The following is a 19,778-nucleotide window of genomic DNA, read 5'->3' as shown; positions in this document are numbered from 1 at the left end:
ACAGGGGCGGTGCCGGTCCCCGTGTGACCCGGAGGCGCTCGCTGCTCCCCCCGCCGCCGCCGCCGCCTCCTCTCCTCCCCCCGCCCGCCTGCCCGGCCGGCGCCGGGCCCCGGATGCAAGAGGCCGGCGGAGGGACGTCATTGTTCCCCGACGGACTGTAACAGTAGGCGGAGCGGGCCGGGCTGAGGCGGGGGCTGCGGCGAGGGGGACCCGGCAGCGCCGAGTCAAGCGGGGCCGAGCCAGGTAATGGGGCTGGGGGGCAGCGCCGGGCCCGGCGGCGGCCCCGGCACAGCCCGGCGGCACCGCGTGCGCCTCCCGCCTGGAAATCAATGGGCCGGGGGGAGGGGCCGGCCCGGGAAAGGGAAGGGAAAACGACCGGCGGGAGCAGCCGGCTCAGCCCAGCCCAGCCCACCGCGCCGGGGCGCGGGCCAGGCGCTCGGCCGCTGCCCTCCTGGCTGGCGGGCAGCCGGAGGGGGTGGGATCCCCGGGCGGGGCGGGGCGCCGTCCCCAGCACGCGGCGGAGGGACCCGGCCCCGCCGCCGCCGCCACCCCCTGGGCCGGCGGGACCGGTCCCCTCCCGGCGCGGCTTCCTCTCCGTTACGCGCCGAGGTCCCGCCGGCGCCCGCATCTCCTTCCTTGCAGTCCCGCTGCTGTCGGCGCGGGGGACTCGGCGTGGCTCCCCCGCGTCCCGGCGCGGGCGGGAGGGCGGCCGGGACGCCCCGGCCCCGCGTCCCGCGGCGAGAGCGGCGCTGAGCCCCGCCTGGCCCCGCGTTGTTCCCGCTCGGCGCGGCGGTGGCGGCTCCCGCGGCCCCTCCGCCCCCTGCCCGGGGGGCTCCGCGCTCGCTTCGCCGCCCTCCCACCCTCGTTGCCATGGGCACGGCGCCGCCGTTGGGCGCCGCCGCCGCGGTCCTGCCCCCGGGCCGGGATGGGACGCGGGCCCGGACAGGTCAGCACGGGGCCGGGAGGCGGAGGCGCCATGGCACGGGCGGGGAGCCGCGGGGCTGAGGGGCCGAGCGGTGTGAGGGTTAGAGGCAGAAGGGCGAGGCGGGAGCTCTTTCAGGGCCGGTTCCCGGCCCCCCTCCCTGCGTGTCGGGCTGGGTTTTGTTTTGTGTGTGTTTGGGCTCTTGCCGCGCGGAGCGCGGACATGTTGCGTGCGATGCCCGTCCCTTCCCCTGCCGGCGGCCTTTCACTGCCGGTGTCGGAGCGTTTTCGGAAGCGGGACCCCTCAGAAGGGCAGAGCGGGGGGAAGCGGGTGGGTGCCGCGGGCTCGGCGCCGGCGGGGCGGGCGGGTCGGTTGCGAGCGGGCTCCGGGGCTCGGGGCCGCCCGGAGCGCGGCGCTCGCGGGCGCTCGCGGCGCCGGGCTCGGTCCCGCCACAAGCAACGGCCCCGGGGCACGGAGCTCGGAGCTGCCCCGCGCCGAGCGCTGCCCGCCGCCTGCTCTGCGAGGGTAAAATCATTAATTACTTTCGCCTCTGCTGCCTTTAATTTTGTAACGAAAGTAAAAGCAGCGCGGGGCGTGTGTTTGTGTTGCGCGCTGCCCCGGGTTGTTTGTGCTCCCGGCGGCGTGTGCGGTGCGGTCGGTGATGCAGCGAGGTGACTCTGCTTCTGCTGGAGTTGTTTCCTCCTGCTTCTTGTTTCTGCCTCGGTGTTGCCGCGTGCTGCTCTTGTTTTTTAACACTCGCTGCTGGAAGTGTTTGGTTTGTACTGAGATAAAGACTCATACTCCCTGGCTGAACGCTGTTCTGTGAACGGGATCTTGTATAAACCCTCCTGAGCTGTGATTTATTGTATGCAAAGCGGAGACCAAACATAAATATTTAGATCCGAGTATTAACCGATGCGTGTTGTGATGAGACTGCGAAAAAAGAACCTAAACAACGCTGATGCATCACTCCAAATGGGAGGAAAACTGTTCTGTTTTGTTCGTCAGTATCATACTGTGAGAAGTCTGTTATGGGAATAGCAGAGGGGGAAAGAACTCAATACACATGGCGATGTGAATTTATGTTCAGCAGTGGTACAAGAGCATAACCTGTATTTACAGTGAATAGTGGGGAAATATCTGTGTAATGTTTGTGCTACTTCATCAAAGAGATATTATATCCAAATTAATTATATTTTGAAAAAGTGGTAGATCTGAGTTATTCTTGACATCCGTTGATATTTGCAGGTGTCTGCTGTTTGATATCTGCTAATCAGTTGTCAAAACTAAATTAGCAGCACCAATCAGTGCTACTCAGTTGTTAAAAATAAATTTAAAAATATGTGAGGCTTCCCTCATTGGTCAGTATAAGGGCAAAGCTTTTTTGTGATAATATTCTTCTGTTTGCTTTTCGCTGCAGTCTTGATTCTGGTTTTTGTCCTGCAAATAACTTTATTATGTTGTTGAAACCCCTTCCCTTTCCATCAGGAAAAGGGGATCACCAGTATCTGCAATTTGGAGTCCGGGTCTTACCTGAAAATCACTAAGCCCAAGAACTGTCATCTTAGTCTTTGAAATGGACAGGGATGTCCTCATTTTTCAGTAACATTAGTGAACTTTTCATTTTCTGTATGTTATCCTCTCTGAAATGGAAAATGTGTTCAGAGTAGATTTTAAATTGAAAATTTAGAGGGGAAAAAATCTAATTAAAGGTTCTACATGTAATTTGTCTTTTGTGGAACTAGAAGTTGTGCGATTTACTGTGTTTTGTTTAATCTACTGGAAGCTTCATCTTTAGCAGTCAAGTTGTGCCATGAATCTGAAACTGCTTCATGCTTTGTTCTCCCAGTTATTTTAGTGCTAAAAAGCAGGTTATACTTTAAACCCTCAGTTAAGTTTATAGTTTCCCTAAACTTGAACAGGCCCTACATGATAGAGTATGATAGTAGTAAAAATTTACATACTGGAGTTAGTAATTGATCATGTCATTATTCCGCAGCTTACTGTGCACACAAAATTACACGTCTTTAAAGAGGTACCATCTTGAAACATAATCAGTATTTTATAAAGGACTTAGTATCAGTTATTGCCTTTATTCTTGAAGGCTGAGGATTTGTTTTGCTTTCTTTTGTGGTCATCATTTTCTTTTTATAGTTTTCTTTTGGTTTTCCCTGGCAAAACAACTTTACATAAGTAGAACTGAAAAAGATGCTCTTGAATTCAGCTTCTTGGTTTATAAGTAAGCATTGTAAATGATAGGTGCAAAATACCACAAGGAGTGCTGCCAGAATTGTATCCAAATACTTCTTGGAAGGGCAGAAGAAACACAGGTGGAAATAAATTTGCAAGTGTTTTCTAGCTCTTCTTTCCCAAGATTTCTCAGAGCTGTTTCCCATGCTCTGTGTCATTAGGGGTATGTAGTTCCCAGGAGCAGGAAGATGTTGGCCAGACAATTCCTTCTGGATCTCAACAGGCCAGCACTTGATCGTGCCACTGCTCACAGATTCTTTTAAGAAAAAGATCTCGGTATCTATAGTGGTTTAAAATCCCATGAAAGTGTAAGAAATGCCATCAGTCATTAACTCAGCAGAAGCTAAAAAAATATTGATGCGGTTTGGATGGAGAAAAATCTTTGTGTATTCAGTTAGTGTTGGGTGGAATATTTTTTTTGTGTTTTGGGGTTTTGTTCCCTTGTTTGTTTGATTCTTAGCTGTTGAGTTCTTCAGGTTCTTTGAGGCTAAGGGACAGGATTTCTCTTGGTCTTTCCTTTCTGGAATACATTGAACGTTCTTATGCCAAACAGAACTTTTGCCTTGTTACAGATATGAACAATGACCATAGTTAACAAGCCAAAATCTTCAAAGTCTAAAAAATCTTCCTCAAGACGGTCTGACAAATCTATGAAACCCCGTACAAAAAAAATGACGTCTCGCACTGCAAGTTTGGGCCGGGTACCTCCTACAGAAGATCCAAACAAAGTCTCTGTGGACAAAGGTCCTGGGGGGCATATTTATTGTAGATCATCTCAAAAATCAAAGCCTTTTGCCCAAAGAGATCTAGGTAAGTGTCTTCTGTCCTCCCTCCTTTTTGTTCAAAACAAAACCAAAGTAGAAGCAGATTTTAGTACTTGCATTGCTATAAAATGGGACTACAGCAAATGGAGAGTTCAGCCACAGATTTCAATTTTGTGCATCCCCTAAGGCAGCTGCAGGGATAGGTGTTGCAGAACTTGGGTTTATCTACTTACAATTGATTTGTAAAGTATTTTCTATTTATGTAAAATCAAATAAGGGGAGTTTTTCATAATGCACAGATGTACCTACGTCTCTTCTGTTCTGGAGAGAAAAGTACATTTTACCATGTCTATTCATGGCTTCCATTATTCACAAGTCTTTGAATAATAACACTGCCCAGGAAGAGATCTGATATCTGTGGGGTTACTTTTTGTGCTGCTTACTTGTTTGTCTGTTTGATTTTTCTTACTGCATAACCACAAATGTAAATTTGTGGTTTAAGTTACGATAAGGAAAAAAACAATAATTTAATTAAGAGATTAAAGGATATAGGGATAAAGAAATTGGATACTAAAATCAGAGTGGTAGTTTGTGTCTTTTGTTAGAAGAATTAAAACAGATTAGTAAACTATTGTCCAAAGGAGAGTGTTGACTAGCAAATTCACGTGGCAATGTTGAAGCTGTGCATCATGTGTTGCTGTGTTTTGGAGTAGAGCTGCTTCTTCAGGCTGCTCCTGCAGAATCCTCCTTTTTAAATACCCTCTTTAAAACAAAACCAGTACAACTCTTTTGACATTCAAATTTCTTGCAGTTGTTAATGATGGGATTGCTCCGCCACAAAGAATTCTTTTTCCACCTGAGAAAATCTGTATGGATTGGCAACAAACACAAAGTGTTGGAGTTGGACTGCAGAACCTCGGCAACACATGTTTCCTTAATTCTACTCTCCAGTGTTTGACCTACACGCCTCCTCTTGCCAATTACATGCTTTCACTTGAGCACACCAAGTCATGTGAGTATTTTCTTAACACTATAAATCTGTTGGACATCTCCAAAGGTGAAAGAAAAGCAGGGGTTCTGTGAGGAAAATTCTTACTTGTCCTATTTTGCCTGTGGAAGCAGCTTTTGAATGAGATCTTCAAGGTCTTTTCCAGCCTAAATGGTTCTCTGATTTTGCTAACAGGAAGCTCAGAATTATAGGAGGCATATAAAGCGAATTTATTAATTTAATGTGCCATGGTAAAACTTGACGAAAAGATCATTTCGTGCTTCATGTGAATAATGAAGTACATTGTAAAGTGAGGCATTTGATGAACATTTGGCATTTGGGTTTCCTGCTGGTAGAAAGGTGATAAAATTTAGGATGTTGGCATTGAAGATTCTTAGTCTTCACAGCTGAGATACTGCAGTGCACTAATACTGTGATAAATTACATGTTCAATGTTGACTCATTAAAAAACCCAAACCTTCTAGAAAGCTAATCTTTCATTAACTCAAATAGAAATCTGGGGGGACTGTATTGAAATTTAGGCTGATTTTATTCTAAATAATTAATTTTATATTTTTTAAAGCCTGGAATTTATGTTCTTTGAATTTTGTTTTTATACTTGACTTTATTAAGCCTACGGGAGTTTCTTTTTATATCCATAAATGTTGAGTTATTTCCTAAGGCACCTGTATGCTTTCTAGTCTGGTATCTTAATATGTATTCCTAGAAGTTTGACTGTGTTTTATTCCCATATGTAAAAAATATTTCAGTTAAGAATCACAGAATTATTGGAAGGAACCTTCAAACTGATTTAGTTCCAATCCTCTGCCATGGGGAGGGACACCTTCCAGTGGGAGTGGTCCAGGCCAGGATGGATGGGGTTTTGAGGAGCCTGGTCTGTGATTTAATGAGTTTTATTCTGTACAGTTTTGCACAATAAAATGCCACAAAACTGTTGGGATATTGACACCTTAGGAGAAGAGAATGTACCACAGAGAGTGGACATTGTGCTTACAACTTAGATTATTATTATTTTAGGGCAGGTTTTCTCTTTAGCAATGTGTATTTGACTAGAATGGGATGCTTTCTTGTTTCACTAGGTCATGTAGAAGGATTCTGTATGATGTGCACAATGGAAAGTCACATCAACCAGGTCCTGTGTTGCTCTAATAATGCCATCAAACCTACGTCTGTTATCAATGGCCTTAAAAGTAAGTAGTTTGGTATAGGTTTATTTTTTTTTTTAATTTTACACCGAGTTATTTGATGCATGTAAATAATTTTGATACTTTAAAGAAGAGTATTTTAGAAATGTATATTTTCTTTCATTCTATAAGAAATAAATATATGATAACTTTCTTATTTATTAGGAATAGGAAAACATTTCCACTTTGGCAGTCAAGAGGATGCACATGAATTCTTATGCTTCACTGTTGATGCTTTACAGAAAGCTTGCTTGAATGGAAGCACCAAGTAAGCATAAAATAATTAAATTTAAATCTTTCCTAGCCCCTCTTACTACTTTATTTACTATCATGAATTAAAATCTATGTCCTCGGTTTTCATAAAACCAAAAATTGTTTGAGAAATTAACTCTGTGCTTTCAGTCTTCTGAGGTCTGACTGTAATTTGTTTTCAGATTAGACAGATCTTCTCAAGCCACCACACTTATCTATCAAATATTTGGAGGATATCTAAGATCTCGAGGTACTTTTTAAAAAAATTTACTGTCTTTTGAACTGATTTGTGTCTTTTTGTCTGTCTGTAGCAAAGGAGTTTGTAGTTTGACTAAAGTAATGTGTATTAATAATTTAGATTCATGCATTTAGTCTCATTCAAGTGATGTTAAGCATTTGTATTTTGATTCCAGTAAAGTGCTTGAACTGCAAAGCAGTGTCAGATACATACGAGCCATTTCTCGATGTTACTTTGGATATAAAGGTAAGAATATGTGTGAGCATGGGCTGAGATGTGTAAAGACTTGTAGAGCTTTGTTAAATAAAGTAATTTTGCTTAGAAAGTTATCTTGTTAAAGCAAAGCAACATGGTAGTGGATTGGACTTTGTTGTTCTGTGGAAGCCATGGAAATGTTCTCCATGTTTGGATTGGATTGAAGCTGGAAAAATAATAATTATGGCTACACAAACAGTGATAGAATCATACTTCTCAATTATTCTACTTCAGTATACATCTATTGTTAGACTGATGAGTTTGATTGTTCTCATTATTGATGCCAAGGCATACCACAGATACTGCCTGGCACAGCAAAATTTATTTCATTTGAAGCGGGATCATTTTGAAATGAGGTAAATACTCAGTGAACTCTGTTTCTGTGTTCTCCTTCGTGGTGTTTGCTGGTTCACAGTAGGCCACTTAAGTATAAACTATCATGGTTCTCTTGTAAAGTGCTTGTAAGTGCTTGAAATTTTGCAGTTCTTGTGACTAGTATTCTACTTTCTTTCTACTCATCCAGGCAGTTACATCTGTCACCAGAGCTCTAGAACAATTTGTGAAACCGGAACAGCTGGATGGTGAAAATAGCTATAAGTGTAGCAAGTAAGATTATTATTAATTACACCTTAATACAAAATACATGTTCAGTGCAGTGCATGACTTGGAGGATGAGTTCTCTCTTGACATTGTTTAGCAATAAGACAGACGTGGCTTGATGTTTCATTTAGTTTTGTTTACATAACTAATATACTGAAATCATTCAAAGCCTGGGAAATAATGCACTCGTTTCTAAATGAGTAATTTTTATATTTCTGTTTGAATATTTGGAAATACGTTATAAGAATTGTATTGCTCACATTAGACTTTTCTTTCTAATACTGTCTGTGCTGGGCCTTGTCAACCTTCCTGAGTGTGATGTTGCACACTAAAATACTCATGGCCAGAAGTTAAAAGGCATTTCTGATTAGTGGTGAGCTGGAGCTCAGGGATATGGACAAGGATTTGGGATGGGAGGCAACACCAGCTTAGTCACACACAAACCCAGATATTTAGTCTTATTGTGAGTTTGAAAAGAAAGGTTTGGTGTATGTACGGTGTCATTTCCATTGCTGGCATACTATTGTGTTAATTTTCAGTTTCCTTTTTGTTTTATACCAGTATTTTTTTCTAATAAGGATTACTGCTGCCTGAAACCTTAATCTCTAAATACAAGTTTCAAAATTTTGTAAACCACTTCTTTTTTTTTTTTGCCTTATTCTGGGCGGCTCTCTTATTTTGTTCATTGGCTTTCTCCATCAGTTTGGAATTGTGTACCTTGTATTTTGACATCAGTTTTAAAAGAGACTGTTAATTCCTTTCTATTTGTTACTCAGGAGTACTTTTCTTGACAATGTAAAGTGACATATTTCAGTCTTTATGCTGATGGTTGCATTTCAGGACTGAGTCTGTACCTCCTTGGAGTGTGCAGTGAAACAAACAAAATAAAAAATTTTGTTTTGAAGGACTGCAGAGGGTTTCAGCCTTTCTAGGCAACCTCAGTACAAGAAAACTCAGTACTGTCCAATGTCTGTCTCTTGCAGAATGGCTGTTTCCTTCCAGTGGTTTCTTTACGTTTTTTACTGCCTTACCTTTTTGACAAAAGAAAGATACACGTTCAAGCATTTATTTGGCTATCAAGAGCTAATGTCTAAATCCTTTGTTCTGTAGAACTGTCTCTAATATCCTGCTACATTCTCCTCTTAACAAAACTGAAATGCAATTTATGGATTTAAGAAAAGATCTAACATATTATACAAGCAAAAGGTCATTCAAATAGCATAAGCATGTGTGAGAGATGAAAACTTGTTTGACTTCTGGGTGAGAAAAGAATATTATGTTAAAAATACATCTGTGCTTGTTTTTAAGGTGCAAAAAGATGGTTCCAGCATCAAAGAGATACACGATACATCGCTCTTCAAATGTTCTCACAATATCACTGAAAAGATTTGCAAATTTTACGGGTGGAAAGATCAACAAGGTATGTTTGCAGCTGGAATGCTGCTTAATCTTCTTGGAATGGGCATTTCCCAAAGATGAATACTCATTTTAAAGTTGTTCACATTTCAGGCAGTAACTACAGTGTAAGAGAAGTCAATATAATAACTTAGCAGCTGTGGCTGTTACTTTCTTTTTTAATACTGATAAAGTTCCTGTGTGACCATAAGAACATACCTTCCCCTTAAAGAGCTAATTCTGTGGAAAATAGCTCCCTGCAGCTTAAGTTATTAAATGTCGTTTCCAAGAAATTTTCAAGTGAATTGAAAAATATATTTATAAAGTCCTAGTCTGTGTCTTTTTCAGGCTGTTCCATGAAGTATTTCAGGATAACTTTTGAATCTTCTTTGTCTTTGTTTAGGATGTAAAATACCCTGAATATTTGGATCTTCGAGCATATATGTCCCAATCTATTGGAGAACCCCTCATCTATGCTTTATATGCAGTTCTTGTACATAGTGGCTTCAACTGTAATGCTGGACACTATCTCTGCTTCATAAAGGTAGAGATCAGCTCAACTTCTAACAGGATAAAATTTTTGCTTGCAAAGAAATTAAAATGTAGCTGGTAACCACTGGTTTTAGAGGAAAACATTGCATCATGTGCTTTGTTTGCTTTGTTTTGGTATGCTTTGTTCTGCAGTGCTCTATCTGTGATGTCCTTTGGAACACATGCAATTCATCTGAAGATATTCTGTCTTTGTTTGCAGGCTGGTAATGGACTTTGGTACCGAATGAATGATGCCTCAGTAGAGCTTTCTGATATCAAAACAGTTCTCAATCAGCAAGCTTATGTACTTTTTTATATCAGGTAATAACACCAGATGTGCTCAGAACATTTTTATTGTCAAGTTGCTGTCAAGTTATTGTCTTGTTTTGAAGTCTTTTTCTTTTCACTCTAAGTATTACTATTTGTATATTTCTGTCTAAGTGGAAATTCCCTGTGTCATTTATTACCTTTCATCGTTTGACCTTAAACTTCTGCACTTGGGTATGCTGGTTTCTATCTGCCCACTGTAGCTGGCCAGTTTAGAAAAGAGGAGAAATCATGGCCATAGATGGTGTGAGTCTGGATCATTGCTCTGGGAAGGACAGTCATTGTAGGAAGACCATTATCTAATCTTCAGTTTGTAGTCCTGCCTGAATCTTCCTGATGTGTCTTTCCTGTCATATACACTGTTGCTGAGCTTATAGGATGGGGTTTAATGCAGGAATGGGCAGAAGAAGAGCTGTGAGCTCGGCTGCCCCTTGTCTCTGAGCTCAGCTGCCCCTGGTCTCTGAGCTTGGCTGCCCCTGGTCTCTGAGCTCGGCTGCCCCTGGTCTCTGGTCTCTGAGCCCCTGGTCTCTGAGCCCCTGGTCTCTGAGCTCTGAGCCCCTGGTCTCTGAGCTCTGAGTCCCCTGGTCTCTGAGCTCAGCTGCCCCTGGTCTCTGAGCTCTGAGCCCCTGGTCTCTGAGCTCTGAGCCCCTTGTCTCTGAGCTCTGAGCCCCTTGTCTCTGAGCTCTGAGCCCCCTGTCTCTGAGCTCTGAGTCCCCTGGTCTCTGAGCTCAGCTGCCCCTGGTCTCTGAGCTCAGCTGCCCCTGGTCTCTGAGCTCTGAGCCCCTGGTCTCTGAGCTCTGAGCCCCTGGTCTCTGAGCTCTGAGCCCCTTGTCTCTGAGCTCTGAGCCCCCTGTCTCTGAGCCCCTGGTCTCTGGTTTCTGAGCCCCTGTCTCTGAGCTCGGCTGTGTCTCCGCAGGCGCTATGACCTGACGCTGGGGGAGCGAGCCTTTTACCTGCCCGCGCCCTCCTACCCCCGCTCCTTCCTGGGCCAGCGTGGGGCCAACAGCAAGCAGGCTGCGTTCATGGGACCTCGGCTTCCTCCTCACATGATTAAGGTAATTGGAGGGGGACAGGTAATAGCACCAAATTGTAACAGGTTTTGGTGTGGGGTGGGGCTTTTTGAGTTTTAGTTTCCCTTCCATACAGCAGGTTTCTTCATGCTGGAGACAGAGTTACTCAAACAGTGGCTAAGCCTTAATTGTGCAGCGATGTCACTTAGTTACTTTCTAGCTCGGCTTTCTAAAGCTTGAGAGCTGTGCTCTTGAGACAATTTAAGTAGTCTGTTAATGCCTAAGTAATTTAAATTGTAAAAGTAAATATCTGCCCCACCCCTATCAGTGTCACTTTAGTTGAGACAGTGATAGAATACAAATTGTCTTGTTCCCGAGTACTAGCAGAATTATATTCCAGTGTTGTCACGGGGTGTTTAAAAAGGAAAATAAATTTTTTTTAATAGCTTTAGTTAATGTTAAGTTGTTTGGGTGGTTGTCGAACTGATGGCCATTTAATACCAAAGGCAGGATTTACACACACCCATTGGACGTGCATGTATATTGGGAGGGATGTGAGGGTTCATCTTAGGTATTGAGTCTGTAGAACTATTTAGCATGAGAATTTAATGTTGTAAAACTTCCAGTGCTATGTGTTTGAACATATCCATCTTACAATCTCTTCAAATCCAGAGTTCAAGTCGTTTAAATGGAAATGGACCCTTAAAAGAGGATCTCAGTGCTGTTGGTGTTGCTGTAAAAAGGCCATCTTCAGCTCCACCAACAGCTTGTGTTCAAAACTGGGCAATTTCCAGGCCTTCAATGACAGACCCTTCCAAAACGCAGAAGATCACGATCAGTATTCACAACAAGCTGCCCACACGGCAGGCGGTGCCGCAGGCGGAGTGTCCGAGCAGTGCTGTGGAGGAGGAGGATCTGAAGCCCCTTCCTTCAGCCACAATTACAAACGCTTCCGCAGCAGAGCCTACCTCAAACCTCTCCACAGTGTCAGTTGCTACTAATGTCTCCAAGCAAGAGGTTCCTGATGAAATCTTTGTTGAGCCAGCAGTGAATGGAAACCCTAAGCTCTGTTCTGATAACATGGTCCCTTTCGGTGCAGAACCTTCAGGAAAATCCGAGGAGTCAAAGGGCTTGTTCAAAAGGCATTGCAACATCATATCTTCCAATGGAATTCTGATTGGGAAGGTGGTCCGTACATTGCATAATTCCCATTCATCCTGTCAGAACGCAGAAGAAAGATCCCAGCATGAGCTGCCAAAAATTGATTCCCTAAATGGTGCTATTAGTTTAGATAATGAATATAAAGAAAATGGACTGAAACTTGATGATTCCACTTGCCAAGTCCAACCTGTTAAACCTTCTGAGATTTTCTTCGCTAAAGCAAATGGAGTGCTTGAAGCGGTGAGTTACATTTGTTCATCTGGACTTTCTCACCTGTGATGTATTCAATATTCATGAGCACTACAATGTGGAATACCAAGAAAATGCAGCACAGATTTCATTCTAACCCTTTGTGCTGTTATCTCACTGAATTTGCAGAGCTAACATATGACATATGTCAATATAAGAGAAGTTCAGGGAGATAATGCTTCACAAGTTTCATAAAATACATTTTTGGGAGGAGGGGGATGACGTGTCAAGTAGGAGTAGTGCAGGTATCTCTGTGATCTTGTTTAACATCTAATGTTGGAAATTTGTCAGCAGTAATTTTTGACTAAAAATAGCCTTTTCTTTATTAACTTCTGTGTTTTAATTGTAGATGCCTAAACCTTTGTCACCAGATCCTCAAGGTATCTTAGAATCCCTTACATACAGCCAGTTGAACAGCTTGTCGGAGGAAAAGAGGTAAAATGACTACACTGTGATTAAAACAAGATTTCATACAAGTTTATTACTATTTTACCCAATTACTGGTAATACTTAAAAGATTTACATCAGTACAGAGAATTCCACACTGTACATCTGGTATTGCAAACATCAGCACTGGGCACACATTATTCTGATACTAAATACAGGCAGATGCCTCCTGTAAAACTTTCACAGGATGTTTTTACATTTTTCTTCCATCATCTGGAATACCTTTTCTATTCCTCTTTCCTTTTTTTGCATCCTAGGATGAGTGAATGTAAATTTCCACAATCTGCTCTGTGGGAAAAGTGGAAAATCTGTGTGTTTACCTTTTTTCTAATTGGGGGAAGAGCAAATACAGTTGTTCTGGCTATTGATGAGATTCAGAGCTGCAAGTGGAAGGAGTTGGGTGTGTTTGGGATGGGTTTTTTAAGGCACAACTTGCAAAACTGAGAGAAGAAAAACTTTCCATGGAAGCTGAGGGAGTTGTAAGAAAGGTTTTCTGAAGTCAATGTCTTTCGGAGTTTTACATTAGCTGCTTTTTTGTCCTTTTTTAGGAGATTTTACTCCTAACATAATTTAGATGGACTTTTTCAAGTTAAAAATATGTTTTTATTTTTGTGCAGTGTCTCTGGACCTCAGAAATCTTCTGACAATGATGGAGTTACAGATACTGTAGTGATGGAAGCACTGTTTGCCTATGAAGAATCCAGGAAGGTTCCTTCCAAATTTAGCTGTGAGGTTGAGAAACTTTTTACTCAATCAGATTCTGAAACCATTTTTACCAAAGAAGAAGTTGCTGAAAGTATTATAACAAAAGCTGATAATGCACATCTCAATATCAATGGTCAGCACAAGGTTAGGAAAAAATCCTTGGATACTGAAGGTGAATTCCTTGGGCAGTGTGAGTCTGAAGACATCAGAGATAAAGACAAACTAAGAAGATCAAAAGAACCTGAACTCATTTCAAAAGAAAATCCTTTGTACATCAAAGGATCTCCTGAGAGCAAAGAGAAATTAGGGCAAATTTCCTCTATAAAGCCTGACATTGAATGTAGTTCTAAAAAACTTGCATCTCTAGATATTACAGATAAATGCCAAGATACAAAGGACATTTCTAATAACTATGTAGAGGTACCACCTGTTAATGACTCTTCTATTACAAAGCTGGATAAAGTATTGGAAAGTCAATTTTCTCGAGCAGACGAGGGACCGAGTAATCAAATATGTGAAGATGATGATAAACATATGAAAAAAAATAAGAAAAAAATCCATGACTCTAAAAGAACTGACAAAGAGCACTACCGGAGGAAGAGAGAAAACTCGGACACTGAGGAGAAGGAGAGGCAAACCAGAAACAAATCAGATGATCATTCCCACAGGAGGAGGAGCTCTCACAGTGTGGATACAAACAAGCAGAGCCGTCATAAGCAGGAGTATTGCAGTGAGAGCAAGTACAGATCCTCCCACAGTGAAAGAAACACTCTCAGTAATGGCAGGACCTCAGGAAAATATTCTCGTTACAGATCCCGAAGCAGAGAAAGGACAGATCCAGACAGGAACAGGTATTATTATTCCAAAGGAGACAGACCTTGGATTAGAGAAAGATACTACCAAGATGAACCACGGAGATGGGAAAAGTGCAGGTACTACAATGATTATTATTCCTCCCATGGAACAAGGGATGGTAGGGAGAGGAGGTCCTCTCATTGTGATAAAGACTATGACAAATCGAGCCAAGCTTACAGCAGGTCACACAAGGATTATCACTGCAAAGGCAGATGGGCTCACAGCACACTCTCCCGAGAGGAGGATGTGCATCACTTCAGCAGCCACAGAGCAAACTTCCACCATTGTTCAGTACCTCAGCAGCACTCGGAAAAATACTCCCATGAAAGGCATGCACCTCCACCAGTGTCAGCTCACTCAAATTTTGAGGACTCTTCCCGGGAAAATGAAAAAGAAAAACTAAGAAATGGCAAAAGAAAATACTCCCACCAAGAAGAAAGTGGAAGTGACATAGAAAAGAAATGCCGAAAGACAGACGACCAAAGAATCAAAAAGTATAAGAAGGTCAAGAAGAAAAAGAAGTCCAAAGATAAACATCGAGAGAAGGATTACAAGTAAGCAAGGATTCCAGCATAATCAGCAATTTTTTCCTAATTATTTTCTGGGTATTTCTCATGTCTGCCTTTTTTTCATTGTTTCTAAGTAACTTATCTGTCATAATGTGACGGGATCATGTTATTAGGTTGGCCAAGAGAAGATAGGAAAGATGTTGCTGAATTGTGTTAGAACACTAGAGCTGGACAATGTAGACAGAATAACATCTGCACACCGTTCTTGATTAGGTTACAATTTTAATTTTTTTTTTTAAATCCCCATATGCCTGTTAACAATTTGTGTACAAACCACGACCTCTTGTCCTTCATTCTGAGGGCTTAAGGTTGCTGCATCCAAATTAACTTAGATATGCAGAAGGTACCACAAAGTAGCAGACACTCTGCAAGTCGTCACCTGTGGTAAATAAATAACATTTCATATATACATCAAGTGCCACATCTGTTTTTCTATTTTTAACTTGCATGTTTCCTTCAGACTTTATGATTTGGATTGCTCTGTGCTCCACTTTGACAATGACAATCGCAAACATAAGAAAAAGAAGAAAAAGAAGAAGCACGACAGGAAACTGAAAGACTTATTGGAATATTTAGATCCTCGTTTCCAGAAGAAAACGTGGGAGAAGAAGGAAGAATCCCGTCCTCCAGATGACCATTTATGTGAGCAATACAGAAACCAGGGCAGTAAACAACCCTACAAGGAAGAGAAGCCTTCTGGTGCAGGTGACAGCAAGAAATACAGCTCCATGGCATCCACTGAGTATGTCAGAGGTAAGGCCCTGGGATGTTGGCAGGACTCCTGGTTATTCAGAGCAGTCTTTAAATGCTTGTGTGATGAAATCCCTGGGTTTTATCACAGCTTCCAAACAGTATCGTGGCAGGGGGTTGGAAATAGATGCTCTTTAAGATCCCTTCCAACCCAAACCATTCTATAATTTAAATAAAATACTACATTCAGCTGTTCATAGCACAGAAACAGTGCTAGTTCCTTACTCAGAATAACAGGAGTTGGTGATAATACTGAAATATTGTTGGTCCAGGTGTAGCTCTGCCTACTCCTAAGCACAGCTGCCAAACCTCCAGAGGACACTTCACAATTTAACACCTGGAGAATGTTAAATTCCTGCTATTGTTTTATTCAGTTGTGGGGTTTTTCTGTTAGTATAGGCTTAACAATATACAGAAGTGGGCTGAGGAAACAGCTTCTTCCCAATTTTTAATGTCTGAAAACGTCTGTCTGGTGCTTCTTAAAAAAAGCCAACTATGAATTTGTGTGCCTGACTAAATTTACACTGAGCTCTCAGCTGTTGCTTGTCATAATCTCAACTTGGGCTCACAGTAGATAAATTAATTAAATTAATTAGCTCTAAAATTATGCAATGAAGATGATTGCACACTGCAACAAATTCAACATCTAAAATCAAACTTGACAACATTTCCCATGAAATTTTTGCTGAACAGAAGTGTTTATTATATGTTTGTTATCTGACATAAACCAGTTCCAGTTACTCATCTATTTTAATAGAAAACCAAAACAATCCCCTAACTATTTTACTCAGAGATAAGTAATCCTTGAAGAAGATAGCTCGCTATCCAAAAGCAAGTTTATTTGTTAAATTGTCTACATTTTATACCTACCCACAGTTTAAGAATTGGGTTAATGGTCAGTGACCATCCTGTTCATTTCTATTTGTGTTTAAGCTGTCAATATAGCACATAAAACAAAAAAGTTGGAGAAGTTTAATCTTGAAATTCTGGAAAATTAAAATCTCTTTCATGGAGTTTCCACACTTAAGCAAATTGCCACAGTCAGTGCACTGAATCCTTGCACTGAAAAGTTTGCTCAAGGCAAAGGGGAAGTGCATTTGTGGAAAACAAATTTTATTTTAAGACAGATAACCAAAACTTGTATTCTAAAAATACAGACTGGAGGGAAAGCTGATTGTTCACCCATTATTCTTTAATAAGAAAAGTTTAAGAACTGAATTGAGGTCTTTCAAATCCTTATGTTGTAAAAGGGGACTTCTTTTATGATACTCATGTCCAAAATAACCCTTATTGCACTAAAAGGGTCTGTTGCAGCTGACAAATAAGGAACTAAACAGAGTAAAACGGTTTGGCCTTAGTGATTCTCTGGCCAGCAGGTGGCAAACTCGGGTTTTTCCAAAACCAGGTTTAGTGAGGAATTCAGTGTTCTGCATCTCCTTGCTCAGGGCAGGGCACTGGGGGTGCTGGGCCCTGCAGGGAGGGAGGAGCTGTTTGTGCATTGCTGAACAACAGAGCTGGCAGAAGCAGTTTAAGTCTTGAGAATTTTACTATTTCCTCAAGTCCATGGATGTTAATTAGCTCCATCTTCTGGAAGGTCAGTCTTTTTTTTTTTTTTTTTTTTTTTTAATATGGGTCTCAAGTAGTGCTCTCTGAAGATGGAAGCTGCTTTCAAGAGAGGCCACTTTGGCCGTGCTTTTGAGTACTGAATGTCTCAAGGTAGGGACAGGCGAGGAACCACTGAGGAATTGTGAGGTTGTGCCTTTTCCCCCAACTCCTGTTATTTTGAATAAATTAATAAGGATGAAAACAGCTAGTGATAAGTTGTTATTTTAGAAAAGTTTATACAGGAGGGGGGAAGCAGCAGCTTTGAAGCAGTTTTTCCTGCATTGCTACATGTTCTCTCCAGCAAGTTTCTGAAGGCTCTGCCTTTGTGGCTACAATCTGGCCAACCTGACCACAAGATTGTTACTAAAACAACGCTTTCTAGGCAAAACTTCAATTACATTGGATTCAGCCAAGGTCCAGCACTTGCTGTTAAAGCAGGTGGCTCTGTCCTAAGGCTCTGTACAGTTCAGCAGCCTTAGCCTAGAACTGGGGTGCAGCTGGATCCTGTCCTGAGGGAGCAGATGGAGCTGGGACAGCTTTGAGCCTTGTCTTTCAGAAATCAAGCCCCTGAGACAGTTTAATGTTTAATGTCACAGCAGGACTGACCTTGTTTCCTTTTCCCTTTCAGATGTGGAGCTGACTGATGAAAGCCTTCAATACTCAGACTGAACCCACCACCAACCCCAAGGACTTCTGACCACCAACCCCAACAAAACTTCACCTTCAAAACCAACAACTTCTCATCATCAAAACAAACAACTTACCTTCACCGACTTCTTATCTTCAAACCTGACATTACCAATAGTGACCATCAAAACTTAAGATTTATTATCAATTACCATCAAGACAAAATCCAGTCATAAGTGGTGCTTAACATTTCTGTACAGAATTTTACCATATAAGAACTTTTTTTTAGTTTTTAACTTGAGACTTTGTTTTTTAAAATATACTTCTAATCCAAAAGGGTGAAAACTTTTTACAACTGCTGAACATTGTAAATTACCACATAAATATCTCACTGAGCTGAGATAATGCCCTGGAATAGACCATCTCAAATGCTGCTTAATTACAGACTCAGGTTGACTTTATGTTATTCATGTAATGTTACTCCAAGTTAAGACATCTGGTGCAAGAGCGACCAGGAATTATAAAAGTTGCAACTGACAGTCTGTATATTTAATTTAAAGACTTATTTAAAACTTCACAAGTTTTGCAAGAGCTTCATTTTTTTTTTTTTCCTGTGGTCTGACACTAGAAACTAATTTACTTCACATTTGAGTTATATTCAAGATCTGAAGAAAATCTTCTGGTTTTTGACATTGTGAAACAACGAATATGCAGTTCTGAATGTATCTCTCAAGACTATTTGTATATTGTTCCATAAGTTTTTATTACATTTTCTTAATATACTGTCATTTGTCTTAAGTCTCAGTTGTCTGTTTTGTCTCTCTAAAGTGTCTAGTTACAGACAAATTCATACTGTGATTTTTATTTTTATTATTAAATGCTATCAAACTGTGATGCACTTATTATTCACTGGTCCTGCATCAGGAGATGAGTGGGGAACCTGTATTAAATACAGTTCATCTGAATAATCTGTCTGGTTTATACAAGCTGTGTTGTTCAGAGATGTCTAAAGTTTGATCTTTGTTTTTTTAAAGATAAAAAGCACTTGCCCCACTGTAAATATATAGCATGTAAAATTTATATAGTATATAAATACAGCAAAGTTAAAATGGATTTTTACTTGAGTTTTACTTGAGTTATTTAACATGCACTGTGTCATGGGAGCTGACAGCTGTCAGAGTGTGTTTGACACTTGAGAAGTCACATCTTCCTCTCAGTGTAGGGGAGAAGATGCTGTTGGTGTGAGCCAGAGAAGATCAGTAACCTGGGACTGCAGCTGCCTAGACAAGGATGCTGAAGGCTTCTCCTTTGAACTTAAAGCTTCCACAGCCACCAGGCTGGGAGCTCAGCAGGAGCTTGGTATTGTGTATGAAAAAAAAACCATCAAAACCAAAAAAAAAGGCAAAAAAGAGCAAGGTTAATGCCTCACTAAATACTTAAAAGTAGTATTTTGGTAGATGGAGAACACCATAAAGCCAAATTATAATGTACCTGCATAATGTTCCTATGGCAACAGTTATGTGACTTACATAAAGTAACATGGCAAAGTAACCAACATTCCTGTCCTGTATCTGGCTTTTTTTTCCTCTTTTGTCCTCTGGCTCCAAGATTTGGTGTCTTGTCCTTTGTCTGATGAGTAACTCCAGCACAATCTAAAAGGAGTTTGTGTTGTTGCTGTGCCTCCCTTCAGAGCCCCACAGGCCCCAGCTGCCCCAAGTGGCTCTGGAGCAGGGAGGGCACTGGGTGGCACGGCCCCAGAGCTGTGGAGCAGCAGCACCTGTTTCTAATTGCTAATTGAGGAAACTAATTAATCTACTCCAGGAGCAGAGATCCGCTTCCCTCCCCTCACATCTGACAAACTTTTGGCAGGGAACTGACAAAATAAAATACCTCAATTTAGGGTGGCTCTCAAGGGAAACCAGCTTTTACTGGAGTCACACTCATGTGGTAACTCACTTTACTGAAGCATTTTGCAGTTTAAGGGTTTTTTCTCTGAAAAAATTAAACCTGATAATTTAAATTACTGTGCCTAAGGGTAGGGAAAAGAAGCCTTTTACTTACAAGAACAGTTCT

At 41.7% G+C, this 19,778-nt stretch overlaps 1 protein-coding gene across 2 annotated transcripts; it reads left to right on the top strand.

The window, feature by feature from the left end:
* Nucleotides 1–81: 81 nt before the first annotated feature.
* On the top strand, nucleotides 82–19,260 carry USP42 (ubiquitin specific peptidase 42). 2 transcript variants are annotated; one of them, XM_021539755.3, is made up of 17 exons: nucleotides 82–243; nucleotides 3,745–3,982; nucleotides 4,748–4,948; nucleotides 6,025–6,135; nucleotides 6,295–6,397; nucleotides 6,564–6,631; nucleotides 6,795–6,865; nucleotides 7,398–7,480; nucleotides 8,783–8,894; nucleotides 9,273–9,413; nucleotides 9,621–9,721; nucleotides 10,644–10,782; nucleotides 11,410–12,138; nucleotides 12,497–12,582; nucleotides 13,212–14,708; nucleotides 15,184–15,476; nucleotides 17,707–19,260. In XM_021539755.3, the coding sequence occupies exons 2-17, from the start codon at nucleotides 3,754–3,756 to the stop codon at nucleotides 17,745–17,747; spliced, it is 4,005 nt and encodes a 1,334-aa protein (XP_021395430.2). In that variant the 5' UTR covers nucleotides 82–243; nucleotides 3,745–3,753; the 3' UTR covers nucleotides 17,748–19,260. The 2 variants fall into 2 exon arrangements, with proteins under 2 accessions (XP_021395430.2, XP_077642999.1); XM_077786873.1 differs by lacking the exon at nucleotides 82–243 and having other exon boundaries at nucleotides 3,573–3,982.
* The last annotated feature ends 518 nt before the right edge of the window (nucleotides 19,261–19,778 follow it).

The sequence above is a fragment of the Lonchura striata genome, chromosome 16 (assembly GCF_046129695.1).
Source record: "Lonchura striata isolate bLonStr1 chromosome 16, bLonStr1.mat, whole genome shotgun sequence".
NCBI classification, from domain to species: Eukaryota; Metazoa; Chordata; class Aves; order Passeriformes; family Estrildidae; genus Lonchura; species Lonchura striata.
Note: the sequence above shows the minus strand (reverse complement) of the source record. Positions and strands in the feature narration are given on the sequence as shown.